Source organism: Salmo salar, chromosome ssa27, assembly GCF_905237065.1.
Source record: "Salmo salar chromosome ssa27, Ssal_v3.1, whole genome shotgun sequence".
Lineage (NCBI taxonomy): Eukaryota > Metazoa > Chordata > Actinopteri > Salmoniformes > Salmonidae > Salmo > Salmo salar.
In genome coordinates, this window is record NC_059468.1 from 12,121,101 (window position 1) to 12,144,243 (window position 23,143).

At 42.7% G+C, this 23,143-nt stretch overlaps 1 protein-coding gene and 1 long non-coding RNA gene across 3 annotated transcripts; both read right to left on the reverse strand.

Annotated features, from left to right (window-relative positions):
* Positions 1-776: 776 nt before the first annotated feature.
* LOC106588342 (exopolyphosphatase PRUNE1) lies at positions 777-22,229 on the reverse strand. Of its 2 annotated transcripts, XM_014177225.2 has the most exons (8): positions 21,869-22,227; positions 14,367-14,471; positions 12,015-12,220; positions 11,104-11,288; positions 10,698-10,856; positions 7,374-7,468; positions 5,377-5,535; positions 777-4,616 (listed from the first exon to the last, which is right to left on the reverse strand). In XM_014177225.2, exons 1-8 carry the CDS (start codon positions 21,905-21,907, stop codon positions 4,131-4,133), a joined length of 1,434 nt encoding a protein of 477 aa, XP_014032700.1. In that variant the 5' UTR covers positions 21,908-22,227; the 3' UTR covers positions 777-4,130. The 2 variants fall into 2 exon arrangements, with proteins under 2 accessions (XP_014032700.1, XP_014032701.1); XM_014177226.2 differs by lacking the exon at positions 14,367-14,471 and having other exon boundaries at positions 21,869-22,229.
* Positions 15,831-17,347, reverse strand: LOC123730903 (uncharacterized). The gene is made up of 2 exons (XR_006762335.1): positions 16,443-17,347; positions 15,831-16,334 (listed from the first exon to the last, which is right to left on the reverse strand). It is a non-coding gene; the product is annotated as an uncharacterized lncRNA (long non-coding RNA).
* Positions 22,230-23,143: the final 914 nt, after the last annotated feature.

A 23,143-nucleotide genomic window follows, 5' to 3' on the forward strand; every position in this document is an offset into this window, starting at 1 on the left:
ATGTCTACCTATAGGTGACCTTCTTTGTGAGGCATTGGAAAAACTCTGGTCTTTGTGGTTGAATCTGTGTTTGAAATTCACTGCTCGACTGGGGAACCTTACAGATAGTTGTATGTGTAGGGTACAGAGATGAGGTAGACATGTTAAACACTATTACTGCACACTGAGTCAATGCAACTTGTTATGTGACTTGTTAAGCACATTTTTACTCCTGAACATATTTAGGCTTGCCATAACAAAGAGGGTGAATACTTATACTAATTTCAGCTTTTAATTTATAATTAATTTGTAAAAGATTCGAAAAACAGAATTCCACTTGACATTATGGGGTATCGTGTGTAGGCCAGTGACAAGAAATCTCAATTTAATCCATTTTAAATTCAGACTTTAACACAACAAAATGTAGAAAAAATCAAGTGGTGTGATGAATACTTTCTGAAGGCACTGTATATGAACACAATAACATGTTGAGACATGACCAGGAATGGTGGATACACACACACACACACACACACACACACACACACACACACACACACACACACACACACACACACACACACACACACACAGCCTATGGTGGGGAAATGGTGAGAACACACCCTTAGAGAAATTAAGACACTACTGACTGGTGTAGTTCGTAATAGTTAGTGATAGACACTAAATATTCCAATAGTGCCTTGTAGAAATGTTAGCTTTAGGTTATGATTTTGAATCAGATCAATAACCCAGAATCAGTTAGAAGCCTGAATAAAACCTGATGACAACACAAACTCTTAAAATCATTTTTTTTTAATAGAAGTGCATATTTTAACATTTTCTCTTATAATCTCGTCATACACGTGGTTTCGCATTCAGGAACCGCACAGGAAACACTTATCATATTGCGTACTTGAATAAAAGGGAAGTTGAATCCCGATTGTCCTGCATAAAATTCACAAAACTAGCCATGCTGAAAGGAACTGCATGTAGAGGGGTTGAGGAGGGGCATCTTTGGATGAAAGCCATGAGAAACTGAAAAAGGGAACCAGTTTGAGTTAAAGAAACAACATTGTGAATGACTTGTTGTCATTCAACCTGTTTAGAAGCTAAACAAGTCCAGCAAGCTAACATATCAAACGTCAATTAAAGGCTTGGAGAAATTAGAACACCACAGTGACAAGAGTGTTTACTAAAACATGTAATCATGACAAATGGTATGGGAAAAACAAACTCGTTTTAGTGTTCAAATTAAACTGCAGAGTCACCGAGCCATTACACTGTCCACCACATAAGCTACATTTCCCATGAAACATTTCAACAAAAAGTATATTTGGAGATAAAGAAGAAGGACAAAACATAATTAGCACAATGGATTTTTTTTGGCTCATGCAGGTTTAGCTGGCAAAAAAAGAGAAAAAAACACAACTACAAGCCAAGCATTGCCAAATCTTTAATACCTGAGGCTCAATATAATAATCTTTCAGAGTATGTTTAATAGCAAACTCACTATCAATACCATGCTAGCCTAGACACAACATATTATTTTACTATAAACTATTTCTCGCTGTGATGTAGAGAATAAATCAATGAAACTGCATGGTTGATTTATATAATCAAGTGGCATGATCAACTATACTATCTTCATTTAATATCTTCATTAAATGGTTCAGCACAGGGCTAGTCAACATTCTAAGATGTTTTCTGTTGTCAAAGATATATTAATTAAAATCTGGGAATTCTAACAAAGCCCAAAGTTCCAGCGAGACTAGCAGGATTCCATTTTAGTCCGTGCCGCCCTCCCTTATTCTCAGAGTTTGAAGTTCCACGATGCAAAAGGACTGGATAGGTGAGTGTATGGTAGAACCTTCACATACCCTATCGAACGAGGTGGAGCCATCATCTTATCACTTACTTAGACCTATCGAATCCTTGTGATCTGGGAACACTGAAATGGTAGACGTAAAGGAAGGGACTAGTGACGGAAATGGAATCGGGCCACTGTCTAATGTGTTTGTGTCTATGCATTCATCTGTATGTGGGTTTTCCTAGGGGTGTATGCACATCTCTGTGGTTCAGCAAGTTCAAACCTACTCCTCAGGCCCAACTACAGACAGCTAATGAAGCAGACATCTGCACTAATGCAGTAATGTTTCCTCAAATGAACCGCCACAAGGCTCTCTGGGGTATGCGACACAGATTCCAGATCAGATACCATCATCAGAGCAATTCATCACTAGCCCAGTTCTGTTGATGCTGTATAGTCAACACTGATGATAGGAGTTGGCAAGAGCACAAACAGATCTGGGAACAGGCAAATGTCTGGTAACTCAAAAATACAAAGGGGGGTATTAATAGAAACGTATCACCGTTTTTTTTGTAATGCAGGAATAACATGCTGAACGAAATTCAGCGCAAAATTGTATGCATGAAGTCAACCTCTGCATCACTTCATTTGTTATCAAAATGTTATGACGTCATTAGGACGACATAATCAATGGTAATTCCCTGAATAAATCTAGACGATAAGCTAGACGATAAGTTCCACATAAGATTTGTGTATATTTGGGCAGCTGAAGTAGCTTTGTGATCTAAATCTCAGACAAACCTGCGAGAGAGAGAGAGAGAGAGAGAGAGAGAAAGTATATTTAGCACAGGTTAATGTTTATTGGGATGAGTCTTGTCCTTGAGGCAAAACAATGCGATTTCCGGGTAGATGGGCCACCTGCAAACTCCAAAATGTCTATATTGTAGAAATTCATGAAAACAAAAAGGGTTTTGGTCTTAATTTAAGTTTCGGGTTATGCAGTAGGGTTAGCAGTATGATTAGGGTTAAGGTTAGGGTTAGGTTAGGGTTAGGTTTGAAATCAGATTGTAGGACTTTGTGGCTGTGCCAGCTAGTGACCACTCTGCAGAGCTGCCTCCAGAACAACATTCATGACAGGGGAAAAAAAGGAAACCTGCAATTTTAGAGATCTGACTGGGGGCAGGCAGTTCATACGCATGAATGAACAGCAGAGTAGCATCTGAGATCTGGTATGTATCTCTCCACCTCTCTCTCTGTACGGAGGGTGAGTGTTCTTCCCTTCTTTCTTTTCCAGATGGATTCCGACAATGAGGAGAACTATGGACTGAAACAACCCTGATGATAATGTCATCACGACATCACGCTAAGCAAGAACTCCAGACACAGACACACACAGACACACACACACAGACACACACAGACACACACACACAGACACACACACACGCTCGCACACATGCCAGGAGATATCACGTGCTCAATCATCAGCTCAATAACTCACTACTGAAGCTGTACATAGATAAGTTGCACTAAAAAACAGCAAACTCTGCAGTCTTCAAGGACCAGGACTACTGAAACACATGCTGCAAAAATGAATAAAGTCATTCTCCAGGGCAATATTCTCCTAAAAATAAAGCTTCACTCAAATGCCTGTGACATTGAAATAGGCCCTTCAAAGATTCATTACATTAGTCCATCATGTATTTTCCAAATGTCCAATCTACTACCAATACACTTGGAGATGGCACTAACCAATGAGGCAGTCCCATGTACTCAGATGGGATACAGAGAGAAAACTCCATTGAACCTTCATTGTTGTCTGGAGTCTTCAAAGGTACAAGTCATGCCTTTTTCAGTCTTTTAGAAGGATGTCCTATCCTTCGTAATGGTGTTGTTAGTCCTGACTTGAGTAAAGCATCCATAAGAACTTGGTGATCAGTTTGATGGCCATGGTAGTCCAGGGTTGTGTTCATTTGGGCACACCGTAGCAAAACATTTTGCAACGGAAAACAAGAACGAGCATTTCTTATTAGATAAGTTAAGATGGTACCTCCCTGCTTCACTCCGTTTTGGGCGGTTTTGTTCCTCCTGAACACGACCCTGTTTCCAGTCAATTACCGGAGCTGCTGATAGAAAACCTTGGATTGCTATATAACCAGTGAGTCAGTTACTGTACATGGCCCCTTGGATTGTCATTATAATCCGCTATGAGATGTCCCTTATGAAACATACAATTGATTGATATGCTTCTGAGTTTGAACAGTCCTTATAGTCTTTTGGTTGGGTTGCAGTGCACGCGGACAGAGAGCCAGGGGCACTAGGATTTAAAGGCATCAATGGAAGGTTATTGATCACCTGGCCAGCTGACATCTTTATTTTCCCCTGCTTCCCCTACCATGTAGCTGAACTTCTCCAAAATGGCTTCCGCGCTGATCTGGGGCAGGCCGGCGTCCAGTGGACAGCCCTCCACCAGGCTGTTCATGGGTGTGGCCGGCACCTGGAAGTCCTCCTCCGTCCCATAGTCCTCGGCACCCAACAGGCGGCGGCGGTGGTGCCGAGAGGCCGAGAAGCAGTGGGGACGGGCGTCTCCGTCGATACCAAGCGACCCCGTGGGGTCAAAGTGGTTGTCCAGCTCCTCAAAGTCCTCCGCCTCCCCACAATGCACTTGCTTCTTGTCCCACTCCTTCAGGAAGTCCTTGAGGATAGGTAGCACTTTCTTGCGGGAGGCCAGCGCGTTGCCTTGGAGATAGGACTTGATGTCGTTGAAGGGGCTGCTCATTGGAGAGATGCACAGAGAGGGGTTCCGGGCCTTTTCTAATGCTTGGCTCACCTACAGCAGAATGTGAAACACACTTAAAAGTGTATTGCTATTTCATAGTTGCCGTTTAAACATTGACTAATATTCTCAAATTGTCATGCCTGCATATGCCCGAGAGGAAAAACACACTAATAAATAATGGCAACAGGCAGCATTGAATACTTTGATTTATCTCACTTACAGACATGCTTAATATCACATAATAATACTATTTCTTTTCACACCAAGGGATAATTTCTGAAGGCCAATATTAAACTAACAAGGTAGGTAGGTAGGTTGGCACACAAAGTAGACACATTTTTTATGTATATTTAAGCAGCAGGGAGGAAAGATTCACACCAATATTCAAATGGCCATTTTACAATACACTGAACTCATATAAAATACTTTTCGGGTCAGGAACAGAAATGTGCCGCACAAAATTGGTAAATTCTGCCAAGTCTATTAGAGGGCTAGGTGGAACCAGTACCTATTATAAAAAAACTACCCCCTATCAAATCTTTACTATTATATTACTAACCCTATAAATATCAAATCAGCTCACATCATAGGTGTCTAGGGGTCAATATGTGGGGTGGCAGGGTAGCCTAGTGGTTAGAGCGTTGGGCTAGTAACCGAAAGGTTGCAAGTTTGAATCCCTGAGTTTGAAATCTGTCGTTCTGCCCCTGAACAAGGCAGTGTTCCTAGGCTGTCATTGAAAATAAGAATTTGTTCTTAACTGACTTGCCTAGTTAAATAACGGTAAAATATAAGTTGGCATGGCAGTTCATACCTCCTCCCTATAGAGGGTGCTGGAGCTGTAGACCGCCAGCTGCCGATGGGGCTCGCTGCGTTCATTGAAAGAGATTGTCATGGCGACCACCGCACCAAAACGATGTTTGTGACAGAACTCACAAAGCTCCCGTTGTAGGCTCTTCCGCTGTAGGAACATCTGTTGAACGCATGGGATGATGTACAACAGTAAACAACAAAACTATACCATATAGATAACAGGCATTATTCAAAATCGTTCAAATATTTTGAGCGTTTGCTTGGTTCGATTCTAAAAGGCAAGCTCAATCAAGTACAGGTACAGTATAACTGACATAACCCAGGTCGGTTATGGCATTTTGGGTCATGTTTAATTGTCATGCAAATAGCCACGTTATTGTCATAATTGTCATTTTTGTAAAAAAATATTTTGAGCTTGTAATGCATCTTTGAAAATTAGCTACGACATACCTAATGAATACAACATAGCTTTGGTGACACCCCTGTCTTAAAAACGAATGGTTTTGACCGCTTGGAACTTTCGTAAATTAAGTTTCTCCTGCTGACCAGTGGTGGCAAAAGTACCCAATTGTCATACTTGAGTAAAAGTAAAGATACCTTAATAGAAAATGACTCAAGTAAAAGGGAAAATCACCCAGTAAAATACTACTTGAGAAAAGTCAAAAAGTATTTGGTTTTAAATATATAAATAGTAAATATAATTGATAAAATATACTTAAGTATCAAAAGTAAAAATATAAATCATTTCAAATACCTTATATTAAGCAAACCAGATGGCACCATTTTCTTGTTTTTTAATTCCGGATAGCCAGGGGCATACTCCAACACTCAGACATAATTTACAGATAGCCAGGGGCATACTCCAACACTCAGACATAATTTACAAATGAAGCATGTGTTTAGTGAGTCCACCAGATCAACGCCAGTGGGGATGACCAGGGATGTTCTCTTAATAAGTGTGTTAGTTCACGGTTATTATCCATAATTGTCGGTTACACAATTACACAATAACTGTGCCAGCTCTAATAGAAGGTATTTGTAAAAAGAATACATTTGCATTGGGACGGAGGAACTGCACTGCAGTTAAACAGAGTTACTTATTTGATGTGCATTCACCAGGAGTCAACTATCTGTACTCACTACAGTAGACTCCCACTTTCAACTCCTCGTCTTCTGTGAGCAATGATGGCCACCCAAATATCAGGGAGTATTCTTAACTAACAGACATGACTCCTGTCGCTATTGTTTAGCCTGGTCTGAAGCAACACTGTAGCTACTGATCTCATTTGTTTATGCTAATCAGATGGTGAAATATACGCTCTGAGCCATTAGTTGCATATAGCTGTCACTTTCGGTCCTAGATGTCTGTCACTGCATATAGCTGCACCTCCCCGAGGCGGAGGCTCCATTGTCAGAACGAAGAATTTGAAAAAAGATCATCTCCCAGAATTAAAAGCGAGTTTGATAGCTAAATTGGTAACATTGTAGAGTGACTGAAGAGTATGACAGAAGAGTAAAGATTCTAATAGTGGAATATAATTATCCCAAAGGAGTAGGAAATATGACTTGGTGAATCATCTGCAAACCCAAATTCATTAAAGAGTTGGTTGTTCAAAGGCAAAGTAGGCCATTTTAACACATCGCTGTTAACGGGGAAGAGTAAAGGTTCACACACACAGTATGATGCTGAGAGAGGGATGTTAAAAGGTAGACTCAGCAATATTCATTTACCATGAGGAGCAGGGCAACTTCCGACATAAACAAAGACTGCGCGAAGCAAGAGGCTGCAATCGTCAGCATTTGTTGTCATGCAGCTATCACACTGCATTAGAAAGATGCAAACTCCTGTGCAGATGTTTAACAGTGTATGTGTTGGTGCTGACGAGTGCAGCCTCTTGCCTCATACTCTCTGGCTGCACTGCTCTTGTGGTGACCTAACATCGCTGAGTCTCAGTTTAAAGCAAGGTGGTGGCAGAGTGGATTAATTCAAGTACGTACATCTAGTGTCATGTACACAGCGCTGACTGCCAGTCTCAGGTCGCCTCTGGAGACAGCCTTCATGTCCTTCAGCAGGATCTGCTCTGTAGAAAGACCTGTAACACAAACCAATGGGACACGCAGTATTACAATGGCAGCATGTAATTGGGTAATGACACTACTGTATGACAAACACTACAGCAGATCATTTACTGTATGTTGGGCCCTGTGTTTTGGTTAATCATGTCACATGACCTGGTTTTTAACCTTTATTTGAAGCCTTTAAATCAAATGTAAAAAATATAGGTAATGTGACCAAAACCAAAACACAGGGCCCTACATATACAGTGAGTTCACAAAGGATTCATACCCCTTGACTTATTCCACATTTTGTTGTCTTACTGATGCAATTCAAAATGGATTAAATATTTGTTTTTTCTCTCACCCATCTACACACAATACCCCATCACAATGAAAAGGGGAAAACATGTTTTTATACATTTTTGCAAATTCACTGAAAATGAAATACATAAATACTCTTATTTACATAAGTATTTACACCCCTGAGTCAATACTTTGTAGAAGCACCTTTGGCAGCGATTACAGCTTTGAGTCTTTCTGGGTAAGTCTCTAAGAGCTTTCTGCACCTGCAACATTTGCCCGTTATTCTTTAAAAAATTCTTCAAGCTCCGTCAAATTGGTTGTTGATCATTGCTAGACAATCATTTTCAGGTCTTGACATAGATTGACAAAGCAGACTGAAGCAGGTTTTCCTCTAGGATTTTGCCTGTGCTTAGCTCCATTCCCTTTTCTTTATTATCCTGAAAACTCCCCCAGTCTTTAACGATTACAAGCGTACCCATAACATGATTCAGCTACCACAATGCTTGTGACGTTCACCACCACTCCTCTGCCTCTAAAATCTAGGATAGGATAAAGTAATCCTTCTAGCCCCCCCCTTAAAAGATTTAGATGCACTATTGTAAAGTGGTTGTTCCACTGGATATCATAAGGTGAATGCACCATTTTGTAAGTCGCTCTGGATAAGAGCGTCTGCTAAATGACTTAAATGTAAATGTAAATGTAAAATATGGAGAGAGGTACTCAGTAATGTGTTGTAATGGATTTGCCCCAAACATAACACTTTGTATTTAGTACAAAAAGTGAATTGCTTTGCCACATTCTTTGCAGAATTACTTTAGTGCCTTATTGCAAACATGATGCATATTTTTAGAAAATATTCTGTACAGGCTTCCTTCTTTTCACTCTGTCAATTAGGTTAGTACTGTGGAGTAACTACAATGTTGTTGATCCATCTTCAGTTTTTTCCTATCACCGCCATTCAACTCCGTAACTGTTTTAGTCACCATTGAGCGGTTTCACCTGAGCGGTTTCCTTCCTCTCCGGCAACTGAGTTAGGAAGGACGCTTGTATCTTTGTAGTGACTGGGTGTATTGATACACCATCCAAATTGTAATTAATAACTGCACCATGCACAAAGGGATCTTTTTTTTTTTTACCAATCTACCAATAGGTGCCCTTCTTTGCGAGGCATTGGAAACCCTCACTGGCCTTTTTGAATGAATCTGTGTTTGAAATTCCCTGTAAGACTGAGGGACCTTACAGATACTTTTGAGGTAGTTATTCAAAAAATAATGTTAAACACTATTATTGCACACAGAGTGAGGCCATGCAAATTATTATGCGACTTGTTAAGCAAATGTATACTACTGAACTTATTTAGGCTTGCCATAACCAAGAGGTTGAATACTTATTGACTTAAGACATTTCAGCTTTTCATTTTTAATGAATTAGTACAAATATCAAAAAAACATTTCCACTTTGACATTATGGGGTAATGCGTGTAGGCCAGTGACAAAATCTCAATCTAAATGTAATACATTTTAAATTCTGCCTGTAACACAACAAAATGTGGAAAAAAAGTCCAGGGGTGTGAATACTTTCTGAAGGCAAACCGCCCTGAACCCTCCATGGTAGAAGTTAACCAGACACACACACAGAGCCAGGCGGTACGTCAGACTGTCACTAGGAGCAGACTTCAGCTGGTTGTACAATTATCAACAACCTCTACTAACCTGCACCCCCTGCACACTGACTCAGTACCGGTACCCCCTGTATATAGCCTCGTTACTCTTATCGTGTTACTTTTTATTCTTATTTTTTTTACTTTAGTTTATTTGGTAAATATTTTCTTAACTCTTCTTGAACGGCATTGTTGGTTAAGGGCTTGTAAGTAAGCATTTCACGGTAAGGTCTACACTTCTTGTATTCGGCGCATGTGACAAATAAAGTTTGATTTGATTTGGTCGTATAAGTGATAAACAACAACACTCTATTTCTATGGTAAATTACCACAACGCGGGGTGTAACGTAGTCAAATACAGTCAAGTATTGGATGTAGTCAAGTATTGCATTTTTATCTCTGACACAATGTATGTAATGGCGTCGAAATAAGGATGCATGAGCAAAAAATAACCCAATACCTACTGTAAAATATGGTGGTGGATCTCTGATGTTATGGGGCTATTTTGTTTCCACTGGTCCTGGGGCCCTTGTTAACGTCAACGTCATCATGAACATTACCCAGCACCAGGATAACATAACACATAGTAAGATAAACCTGGAATGTGGTCAACACAAGGGAGAATGACTGTCCCTTTTCATTGAAGCCCTGGAAGTCCAAGGCCGACCGCGATACTGCAGGCATTGCTAGGAGAAAACAGGACCCCCCCATTAAAGTGAATTGAAAAATGGCAATCGTCATGGTCAATCTTTGTGTAAAGAAAACATTACTTAGAAGACAATCATGGTACCAATATCACGGTCCCCAGTCGGCCTTCAGCTTGAGTTAATCAATGAGGGGGCAACACTGAGCTAGCCTGCAACGTCACTTCTTGGACTAGCTCAAACTGCGCATGTTATGTCTCCATTAGACGCCATCTTAACCGACTTCATTTGGCTTGAATGCACTATTGAGTCTGCACATAGGAATGAATGGTGTCACGTGATCGATGGCTTTGTCCAGTCATTGGTTCAAGTGAGCAGAGGTTCCTACCTAAAGGGTTTGACATATTATTTTGTTTAATTCTAGATGGACACTCCACAACATTCTTTTGAAATCGTGTAAAATCTCACACTTACTCTACAACACTCTTTAAAATACGGCAACACTTTATTTGAATGGTATGTCCTAACAGTGTCATAATACTGACATAATAATGTCATATTGTCATGACATCCTATGTCCCTAAATGTCAAGTGACAAGGCAGTGTCATTTTGTCCACCTATCAACACATTTCCCATGGCGGGTTTTTCTTTATTACCTGAGATGTCAAACTTGGCGCTCTGTAGGGACTGGAAAAGGGTGCCCCTGGGTGGTAGGCTGGGGAAGCGCGACTCCAGTAGGCAGGCCAGATGGCTGTCCTTGGGTGTGACCTTGCCCGCCTCTGGTGCCATGTTGACACAATCTAGCACGATGGCCCCTGTGTGGGTTACACTGCCAAGTATAGGTGAACTGAGCCAATGATTACCGCTGGCATTGACAAACAAGCGCAACTACAAGAGAATTGTCTATTTCAGTAAAGATTAATCCTGACATATTCCCACTACCTAGTTCTGAGGTATGCATTGTTTAAAGACAAGGAGACACTGTGACCCTCAAGTACTGGAGTTTGGCACGTGTTATAGAGAATGCTGGACGTGAGAGAATTATTGCTGTGGCAACCTTACCGTATAATAATTGGGCCACCTGTCTGTCTAGCACTTCAGGTGCCTTGTGGTGAATGTACTCCGTCACCAAAGTGGCACAGGAACCCACGGTTTCCATGGTGACCGAACAGGAAGTGGAGGGTGTCCGCTCGAGGTGGTGGTGATCAATGACTTCCACAACTGCCTCCTCCAAGTCAATGTCGGCACTACGGGGAAAAGTTGTAGTTGAGTGAATATTGTGAAATACATTGTGTCATATATCCTTAACTATGTGTTTTCTGCCTCCCGAGTGGCGCAGCCGTCTAAGGCACTGCATCACAGTGCTTGAGGCATCACTACAGACTCGGGTCGATCCCAGGCTGTGTTACAGCCGGCTGTGACCAGGAGACCCATGAGACGGCGCACAATTGGCCCAGCGTCGTCCGGGTTAGGGGAGGGTTTGGCCGGCCCGGGATTTCCTTGTCCCATCGTGATCTAGCGACTCCTTGGGGCGAGCCGGGTGCCTGCAAGCTAACCTCGATCGCCAGCTGGACGGTGTTTCCTCCGACACATTGGTGCGGCTGGCTTCCGGGTTAAGCGGGCATTGTGTCAAGAAGCAGTGCGGTTTCAGAGGACGCACAGCTCTCAACCTTCACCTCTCCCGAGTCTGTAGGGGAGTTGCAGCGATGAGAGAACTGTTATGAAATTGGGGAGAAAAAGGGGTAAAAAGTATCACAAAAAAAACACGTTTTCTTAATCTGGGTCCGGGAAACTGGCCCTCCACATATCAGGCACTTTCACACAAAGTTGTCCTGTGTTGTCAATACTACTTGATACTGTAGGTATCATTGGTAGAAAGTCTGAGTGAGAGAAAGGCAGAGATAGCAAGGGAGAGAACGTCAGAAAGAGAGTGTGAGAAAATAAATAGGAAGAGTCATGTTGCAACCCCTGACCTAGGAAGCACGTTGTGGTCCACTAGGGAGAGCACCAGCCTCTTGGCTCTATAGAGCCCTGCCAGGTCCACCTCGTCACGGAACACCAGAGCCTCTTGTGGAACCCCGCTCTCCTTCAGCAGGAACACGCTGTCTGAACGCAGGGGGAACTCGGCCCTCGGGATGTTCAGCACTGGCACCACAGTCTTACACGAGCTGCCAGACGTCTGGGAACAAAGGGGGATGGAAGAAGAGGAAGGGAGGAGAGGAGGAGAGGATGGAAGAGGGAGACCAGTTCAAAACAGACATCTGACACCAACACACCTTCCTGCTGAGGCTAGCTGGGATTCCTCTGCAATGTTTTCGTCCACCTTCTCAGGCCTTTGGCGGATCTTGAGTATCTGAGGTTGTGTGAATATTTCATGAGTAGCGGGGGCGTATAGGCTAGCGAGCAGCTATAGCCAGGGGTTAGGGAGGGCAGATGGATCAATGCAGTAACGAAAGATAAGGAGAGACCGGTGGCTGGTGGCCAGGGCACAGACACTGTTTTTATGCTTGAGTATGATCCGAGTGACTCTGAAGGTAGTCTGGTCCTATTTTGGAGAATTCTGGGCATTTTGGTTGCGCTTGGTCAAGCTATTCATGGACCTCAGACCTAGAAATGAGTCCCTCACAGAGTTAATTCTGAGCCGGGGGTGCTTCAGGACTTGGCCCTGCTCTCTCAACACTATTAACAAGTTAAATGAGGAGATATATTAATTACTGCATAGCGGGACGTATTAATTTACCAATATGATTTCAAACAACCACAACATAGAGTATATCGGTCATACTAGAAGATTTCCAGAAGGTACACTACATCACCAAAAGTATGTGGACACCCTTTCAAATTAGTGGATTCGGCTATTTTAGCCACACCCGTTGCTGACAGGTGTATAAAGTCGGGCACACAGCCGTGCAATCTACATAGACAAAACATTTGCAGTGAAATGGCCTCACTGAAGAGCTCAGTAACTTTCAACGTGGCACCGTCATAGGATGCCACCTTTCCAACAAGTCAGTTTGTCAAATATCTGCCCTGCTAGAGCTGCCCCGGTCAACTGTAAGTGCTGTTATTGTGAAGTGGAAACGTCTAAGAGCAACAACATTCACTACCAAGTTCCAAACTGCCTCTGGAAGCAACGTCAGCACAATAACTGTTTGTTGGGAGCTTCATGAAATGGGTTTCTATGGCAGAGCAGCCACTCACAAGCCTAAGACCACCATGGCAATGCCAAACGTCGGCTGGAGTGTTGTAAAGCTCGCAGCAATTGGACTCTGGAGCAGTGGAAACGCGTTCTCTGGAGTGATAAATCACCTTTCACCATCTGGCAGTCCAACGGATGAATCTAGGTTGCCAGGAGAACACTACCTGCCCCAATACATAGTGTCAACTGTAAAGTTTGGAGGAGGAGGAATAATGGTTTGCGGCTGTTTTCATGGTTCGGGCTAGGCCCCTTAGTTCCAGTGAAGGGAAATCTTAACGCTACAGCATACAATGACATTCTAGACGACTCTGTGCTTCCAACTTTGTGGCAACAGTTTGGGGAAGGCCCACGTACTCAAATTGAGGTCCATACAAAAATGGTTTGTCGAGATTGGTGTGGAAGAACTTGACTGGCCTGCACAGAGCTCTGACCTCAACCCCATCGAACACCTTTGGGGTGAATTGGAACGCCGACTACGAGCCAGGCCTAATCGCCCAACATCAGTTCCTGACCTCACTAATGCTCTTTTGGCTGAATGGAAGCAAGTCCCCACAGCAATGTTCCAACATCTAGTGGAAAGCCTTCCCAGAAGAGTGGAGGCTGTTAAAGCAGCAAAGGGGGGACCAATTCCATATTAATGCCCATGATTTTGGAATAAGATGTTCGACGAGCACACATACTTTTGGCCATGTAGTGAATGTATTTTTGGGTAACAATTCACTAAAAACCCGTTATATAAGGGCTACATAACACTGTCATAATCATGGCATAACTGGTGTCAGCTTATGATAACTGACATTATGTCATGATTATGAGTGTTATGTAGTCCTTATGACTCAAGTAAAGCAGGGGGGCCGAAACAAAATGAAATCTCAGTAGTGAGACACCCCAAAAATACATGGCTGATAATTGCATAAGATCATTCTGGAAGCCTCTTGCGAGGGCCAAGTTTGTCAAGGGCACTAGGACCCCCCCTGAAGTAAAGTTTCAATTACTTGTTACCGTATAAAAAAAACTAAACATATGAGAAGGGGAATGGATACTTCAGGTGTGGTAACTCATTTTCGACCTAGGTTGAGGGATTCACTAATGAGAGGCGGCACAGACTAGAAGCTAGCTGACTCACTTTGGACAGAAAGTAGGCGAAGGCGAGGGACGACACCATGGAGTCGAGGTCACAGGCCTCGTTGCCAAGGACAACGTGGATCCCAGAGCTGCCATCCGAACTGCCCTAAGGAGTGGAGAAGGAAGGAAGGAAGGAAGGAAGGAAGGAAGGAAGGAAGGAAGGAAGGAAGGAAGGAAGGAAGGAAGGAAGGAAGGAAGGAAGGAAGGAAGGAAGGAAGGAAGGAAGGAAGGAAGGAAGGAAGGAAGGAAGGAAGGAAGGAAGGAAGGAAGGAAAAGAGAGGGGGAAGTAAAGAGAGTGGGAAAATTCCTTGTCAGATTTATACATTGTAGATTTCTAAACCGTTTTTTTTTTAGACGGCCAAGGCTACACTAGTCAAAATGTAAAAAGCATTGGTATTGACTAAACAGTTGCCAGAATGCTAGATACCTGCCTGCAGTCAGTTAATGAATAGCCAAGAATAGCCTAGTGAAACAAATCCCATGTTGACAGACTGAAATGGTAGACCTATATTTAATTCTGGCTCACAGTAGTTAGTTAGCATCTAGCCTATGCTATCATTTTTGGACTGCCTCTTTTAATCTACATAGGCTATGATTATCAAAGAACATCACCTACTTTAAAGTGGCACTCCAGTGTACTTTTCACCTAATTTAACAACTGATTTACTTAACAATAGGCACATCTCAATAGGTGGTCCAGATAAGTCATGACATAGCACAAGTCATGCTCCTCTATTGTTCCTCAAGAAGGAGGGCCGATGACATCACAGATTCCCATCAGACCAACTCTTTGAATGGCCTGCTCCTTGAAGTTTGCTGTTGTGTCAACAACAACAAAAAACGATTTTGTTCAAAACGTATTTCTTTACCCTTTAGTGTGTGTACTGCATTGTATTTATACCTGGGAAATAGCATTTCAACAGTAAATGTTCAAAAACCGCTGAGGGACGTCTTTAATAACAATGAGTGAATGTGCGGCTACAACTATTAATTGGACTCAGCGAGATCATTTTGCCATCGACTGGTAGACCCACTGTGATAAGGAGTGTGATTAGTATCGCTTTATCTGTGACATAATGAAAGAAACGATGTTATTACTGACACCGGGGAGACGGCCTTGCTGTGACGTGATGATGGCCACGCTGTGACAGCACTAATTACCAGTGTGTGTGTGGCAGTATGGCAGGACACAAAAAGCAAAATCAACCGTCTGGCTTTAGCTAAGTTCTTCTGAAGCACTCTGCTATACATTGAGAACACTTTAATTAGCTAGTTCAGTTAGTTTATGAACATAACTGCTGGAAACCTGTCATTTATCTGTAAACCAGGAGAAGAAGTCCAAACACAAACTATTTTGTAGGGATTTATATGCTAACAACTACTTTGTCCCTTAGGGCCACCATAGATTTAACAATCAACCTATAAGATTGGTCCACCATTGTACTTTGTGAACCAGTATAACCAGTGTAGGATCTCCCCTGTTGATCTCAACATATTGAGAATTGATGTGCATCCTATTGACTTCAATGGTAAATCAAGAAATATGTCCAGATCTGCTTTAGACAGTTTTTTCTCCCCATCAGTATGGGCTGTAGCTTAGTGTGTAGACAACTGGATGGAGAGAGAGCCATTTCGCCCCATGTTAAGTGCCCAATGTAAGTGCCCCGTGGGCGACACTAACGCCAGTGTGAGTGTACGACAACATGGCGTCATGGCCGCCCAGCTTCCCCTTCCCTCTTATCTCCCTCTTCCCAGCGTGCGCGGCACCTCCCATCAGGCGTAGCAGTGGACAGACCCCGGCAGGCAAACAGGAGCCAAGGGAGGCTATATTTAACAACAGAGTGTGTGTGTGTGTGCAGATCTCTTCAACCGTGAATCCACGACAGCCCCATGGTAAACAGAACGATTCAGGGCGACGTCTACTACAGCTGTAGTAATCCAGTACTGCAGTATCCATTCAAAGACGAGGCTAGAAATATAAACAAGGGTTAGATATGAGGTGAACAACTTGGCTGGTGGAAAAACGTAGGCCTGACACAAATAATGGAAGTGTAGAGGAAGAATGTTATGATAGTACCATGATTATGACAGGATGCTCTGATTCGGATCTTCATGCATGTCCTTGTGCACCTGTTTTGTGTGTCATTCGCAGATCAAGTGTAGACAATGAGAACTGTTTTGCAACGGGCTTCATATTCAACTCACTCTATTGCTGAGAAATGTCAATTACTGTTATACAATAGGGCAGTGTTGTTTTCTAACAGTTATCCTCATATCCCACGCTAATGTGAATTGGACCACATTCACAGAGCAATCCATTTAGGCCTGCATTTGAGTGCAGCATTCAAGCCAGGGATCACTTTGAGCCAGGTTGCTAGCTTCATTGGGTTGATATTGATGAGTCAATAGTGTTCCATTAATGCTGAAACACAAATCAAATGCAGTAAGGCACGCTGGCTACTCTCACCCGTTCCCCTTTCTGAGAGCCCCATCATAGCTCTCATTCCATCTGGTTAATGTAAAACCACACCACACTGAGACATTCTCTCTCCAGTCCACTTAGCACAGGCCTCAGGGACTCAGAGAGATAAGGCTGAACCGTGGAATTGGTGGATGGAGTAGCAAGTTGTTTGGAGAGAGGGAAGAGAGACAAACCCCTGGTTTTCCTCATTCTATGCTTCTTTTCTCATCCTCATCACCAGCATAACTTTTCAGCTAAATAAATTCCACTTTGATTCCCCTTTTGTTGGGAATAGTGTTATTTTAACTTTAACTTAATTTAAAAAATATATATATATGTCACCTTTATTTAACCAGGTAAGCTAGTTGAGAACAAGTTCTCATTTACAACTGCGACCTGGTCAAGATAAAGCAAAGCAGTGCGACACAAACAACAACACAGAGTTACACATGGAATAAACAAGCGTACAGTCAATAACACAATAGAAAAAAAATAAAGTCTATATACAGTGTGTGCAAATGGCATGAGGAGGTAACGCAATAAATAGGCTATAGTAGCGAAGTAATTACAGTTTAGCAAATTAACACTGGAGTGATAGATGAGCAGATGATGATGTGCAAGTAGAAATACTGTTGTGCAAAAGAGCAGAAAAGTAAATAAAAACAATATGGGGATGAGGAAGGTAGATTGGGTGGGCAATTTACAGATGGGCTATGTACAGCTGCAGCGATCGGTTAGCTGCTCAGATAGCTGATGTTTAAAGTTAGTGAGGGAAATATAAGTCTCCAGCTTCAGCGATTTTTGCAATTCGTTCCAGTCATTGGCAGCAGAGAACTGGAAGGAAAGGTGGCCAAAGGAGGTGTTGGCTTTGGGGACGACCAGTGAGATATACCTGCTGGAGCACGTGCTACGGGTGGGTGTTGTTATCATGACCAGTGAGCTGAGATAAGGCGGAGCTTTACCTAGCATAGACTTGTAGATGACTTGGAGCCAGTGGGTCTGGCGACGAATATGTAGCAAGGGCCAGCCGACTAGAGCATACAGATCGCAGTGGTGGGTGCCACTGTGATAGACTGAGATCAGTTTGCTCAGTTTGCTGAGTAGAGTACTGGAAGCTATTTTGTAAATGACATCGCCGAAGTCGAGGATCGGTAGGACAGTCAGTTTTACAAGGGTATGTTTGGCGGCGTGAGTGAAGGAGGCTTTGTTGCGAAATAGGAAGCCGATTCTAGATTTAATTTTGGATTGGAGATGTTTAATATGAGTCTGGAAGGAGAGTTTACAGTCTAGCCAGACACCTAGGTATTTGTAGTTGTCTACATATTCTAAGTCAGAACCGTCCAGAGTAGTGATGCTAGTCGGTGATCTGTTTATTAACTTGGCTTTCGAAGACTTTAGAAAGGCAGGGCAGGATGGATATAGGTCTGTAAGAGTTTGGGTATAGAGTGTCACCCCCTTTGAAGAGGGGGATGACCGCGGCAGCTTTCCAATCTTTGGGATCTCAGACGATACGAAAGAGAGGTTGAACAGACTAGTAATAGGGGTTGCAACAACGGAAGCGGATAATTTTATAAAGACAGGGTCCAGATTGTCTAGCCCAGCTGATTTGTACGGGTCCAGGTTTTGCAGCTCTTTCAGAACATCTGCTATCTGGATTTGGGTGAAGGAGAAGCTGGGGAGGCCCGGGCAAGTAGCTACGGGGGGTGCGGAGCTGTTGGCCGGGGTTTGGGTAGCCAGGAGGAAAGCATGGCCAGCCGTAGAGAAATGCTTATTGAAATTCTCGATTATCGTGGATTTATCGGTGGTGACAGTGTTACCTAGCCTCGGTGCAGTGGGCAGCTGGGAGGAGGTGCTCTTATTCTCCATGGACTTCACCGTGTCCCAAAACTTTTTGGAGTTAGAGCTACAGGATGCAAATTTCTGCTTTCCTGACTGACTGCGTGTATTGGTTCCTGATTTCCCTGAAAAGTTGCATATCGCGGGGACTATTCGATGCTAGTGCAGTAAGCCACAGGATGTTTTTGTGCTGGTCGAGGGCAGTCAGGTCTGGAGTGAACCAAGGGCTATATCTGTTCTTAGTTCTACATTTTTTGAAAGGGGTAAGTAATTGTAATGGTTATGAACTTGGGCAGGTTGACATTCCTTAGATAGGCAAAACAAAAAACATGTATAAAAAAAATGCTAAACAGGGTGGTTCGAGCCCTGAATGCTTATTGGCTGACAGCTGTGGTATTGCAGACCGTATACCACAGGTATGACAAAACATTTATTTTTACCACTCTAATTTCATTAGTAACCAGTTTATAATAGCAATAAGGCACCTCAGGGGTTTGTGGTATATGGCCAATATACCACGGCTAAGGGCTGTATCCAGGCACTCCGCGTTACGTTGTGCATAAGAATAGCCCTTAGCTGTGGTATATTGCCCATATACCACACCCCCTCAGGCCTTATTGCTTAAATAGAACATTTTGTTTAATCCGTCTGTCTGCATATTTCAAGACATGGCATATGAGGGTGCAGTGAAATACCCGATGGGTTGGACGATATTTTCTCGTCAATCATCTTTTAAAAAACGTAGACTTAAAAAATGGAAATCAACCAATCGTCTGTCGTTAACGCAATGGAAAAGTAAAATGCTTTATTATCTAAAAATGTAAAGTGTGTGGGCTACGCAGAGAGGGCAATTTGAGGCCTTGTGGCGGAAAGTGATACAGGCGTTGGAGATGGGGGGGTGTTCAAGTGGGTCTGGGCAGGTGTGATGTAGTTGATGTTTGTATGATGTTGTTGTTTGTATGTGTATGTTTTGTATTGTTTACAAAATATCAATTAAAATCATAACAACAGAATTATGGCACACACAGTCAATGAAGGAACTATCTGACAGATATCTACTGTCTCGGTCTATTGAACATACCGGTAGCCTTGCCCCATCACTGAAAAGAAAGACTGCTGTAACCAATAACATTAAATTGTCTTCAAGTGTTTGATTATGGGAAAGATGAGCATGTTAAGGGCCCCCCAACCCGGGAGTGTGTGGGCGTGAGACAGGACAGGTATACAAAGCGTTAAGCTCCCCAGGTAGAGTAGTCAGGGACGACCCCACGTTAAACATCAACACTTAGTCTCCTGCCATGTGAGGAGGCCATAATGTGAAGTGACAGTGGCTAAACTAAGGCTGCCCAGTGCCCATCAGAACACAGAGACCTTCTGTGTGCCAGTATTCAGATATAACCTGGCCTAAGTGGTTGATGTGGACCAAACAGAAGCATCTGACCAGAGGACAGAAACATTAAATCTAACAGACGACAAGAGCCAGGAAGTGTGCCACGAAGCTTTTATTATGCCCAAAATGGGAACTCATACTTAGAGAAGGGGGGAGGATGCTGGGAAAGAATAACTTTTAAGTGAATGAATCAAAAGGCCACTACAAACTACAACTATGCCACTACATACTACAACTAGGCCACTACATACTACAACTAGGCCACTACATACTACAACTAGGCCACTACATACTACAACTAGGCCACTACATACTACAACTAGGCCACTACATACTACAACTAGGCCACTACAAACTACAACTAGGCCACTACATACTATAACTAGGCCACTACAAACTACAACTATGCCACTACAAACTACAACTAGGCCATTACAAACTACAACTAGGCCTACATCCAGGCTGTATCACAACCGGTCATGATTGGGCCCATAGGGCGGCTCACAATTGGCCCAGTGTCGTCCAGGTTTGGCTGGTGTAGGCCGTCACTGTAAATAAGAATTTGTTCTTAACTGACTTGCCTAGTGAAATAAAGGTTAAATAAAAAATACTACAGTGTCTTACGGAGAGGGTTTTAAGAAGGGAATTCAATTCAGCCCATTACATGTTTTGATTAGTCTCACGTCATGTCTCGAATGTGTTCTCTGATTGCTCGGCCATATGATATCCCACCACAGCTGTTCTCTGATGGAAGGGGAAAAAAACGAAAGTAAAGCGGGTTAATGGTCACTCCTCAAGAGTAATCGCCGACCCCTTGAAATGAGACACCTTCTCTTTAAATCTTTGCATTCCATACCAAGGCTGCAGGGGAAGGAGGGAGGGGGGATGAGATGTCTGCCATTCAGAGGTGTCACCTAATGTCACTATTAATGTCACATGCACACAACAGTCAAGCTGTTGGGCCACAGGAATTTGGAAGTGAGAGCTTTAGCCCAGACTCCAGCCGGAGAAAGAGGGAGGTGTGCGTGTGCAAACATAGCCTATATAAACAAGGGGAACCCACCATACATTTAGTCTTGAATGTACACACAGGTAATACAGGGTGCAGGAGATGCCAGAGTGGGACAAAACGGGAATAGCGTAAGAGGCTTTTCCCCATTATGTCAGGTTCTTTGCACTTGACTAAAATGTCATACAAATCATTAACCCTCATGGCATTGGTCATATGACTCTACTGTGACAACCCCTTGCGAAATATGCTGAAAACATACCAACGACGCAATATGTGACAATGACTGTAAGTTTCAGTGGGCAGTATTCTACCTCCTCTAGCTCTCTGACAATTCTAGCTCTTCATCCACACACCACCTCCTTATGAGTCATGGCGCTCTGTGTTTTGTGTGTATGACCTTTTACAAAAAAAGATTCATCATCTTCAGGAAAAATGATTTTTTTGAATCTTGAACCATACTGCAATTAGACTCTTTTCAATTCAGCTACGTTGTAACTTGAGAGAATGAATCAATACACTCTCAATTTTAGTTGACAGGTTGTTAGGATATCCATACATTATGAATAATAGAATAGTAATATAATAGTAATAGGCTAGCTAATTCAATCATAAAAGCAGAAAAGTCTTGGAAAAAAGTGACCAGCCTCTGTGACAGTAATTTAGACAGTTTGAATATGTAAATGAATTGCGTGAAAGACAGCAGAGAGCACGCGATGGACAAGGCTAGTCATTAAACAGAGCAAATGAAACATTTGTAAAATATGAAATGCAATGTATAGTAAACGTATTCGTGTGTGTGCCTACCTTTAATGCAGCGCGACATCTCTGTAGAAACCCCTCCATTTTCGCCAGCGTAGAGCACGCCCGGGATATTCTGCCAAACAGAATGTTTACAGACCCGTGTCCTCTGCAAAGACAAGTTGACGAATATTCCTACACCCCGTTTTGAAAAGCAGAAGCTGCTGAAGGGTACAAAGTGGTAGTGATGGGTCGTTCGCGAAAGAACGGCTCTTTTTGAACGGCTCTTTTTGGTGAACGGCGGGGACCGAATCGCATCTGTGAAAGAGCCGTTCATTTGGCTCCCTGATTTGAATAATGTTTATACTGCTTTTTGAGCTCAAGACAACGATTATCTGCAGATGATAGGTTATAAAAACATCATCTGAAGATTTAAATTCCTCACTGCAGGAACAATTGATAGTGAGGAGAGAGCCTTTTCTGGTCCACACATATTGTGCAGTGCGTTCCTTTATTTCTTCCTTTTTTTTTTGCAGGCCATGTAATAATTTGGACAGGTAAACATGTATTTGGTCTCGCATGTCACGGTCTGACATAATGGTAGGCAACGTTGTCGGCTTTACATTAGAGATTTTCAGAGGAGAGACCAAGTCACTATTATTTGAGTCACAAGTCACAAGGTCCGAGTCTCAAGTCGAGTCCCAAGAATAACTGGTCAAGACTCGAGTAAAGTCCAAGTCGTGCATTCTAAGAGCAAGTCAAGTCGAGTAGAGTCATGTTTTCAAGTCAAGCCTCAAGTCAAGTAAAAAAAAGACATGTATACATGTAACGACTTGTTCAACTACAAATATTTGTGTATTTATTGAGGCTACCAGATAGCCCTTTTCATTATTTGGTCAACTTTCGACTAGCCTATGTAATTACAAAGTAAGGACCTTGTAGCCAGGGGCGGAGCCAGAGGGGTGTCCGGGGTGGCACTGGACACTCCTGACATCTGATTGGCCACCCCAGGTGCCACCTCATATTTCATTCGCTGCTGGCAGTTTAATGCTGATTGACATCTCATTTCACCTCTTGTTGAAAGAAGCATTTATTTTGACATTTTCAAATCGAGGACGAGGAAGAGAGAATATTAGCGTTGGTTGCAAGATACAGAAGAATAAGAACAAGAACAAGAACATACAGAAGAAGAAGAGAGAATATTTCCACAGCTCCACGAGCTCTTTTCGCGATTGACGAAAGCATCATATTTGAAGGAAGTTTTAAGGTTTAGCATCGGGTTTAGGTTTCCTGAACAACTTTTACGAAAGTTGAGTCGCTGTGTAAATTAACGTCAGACCT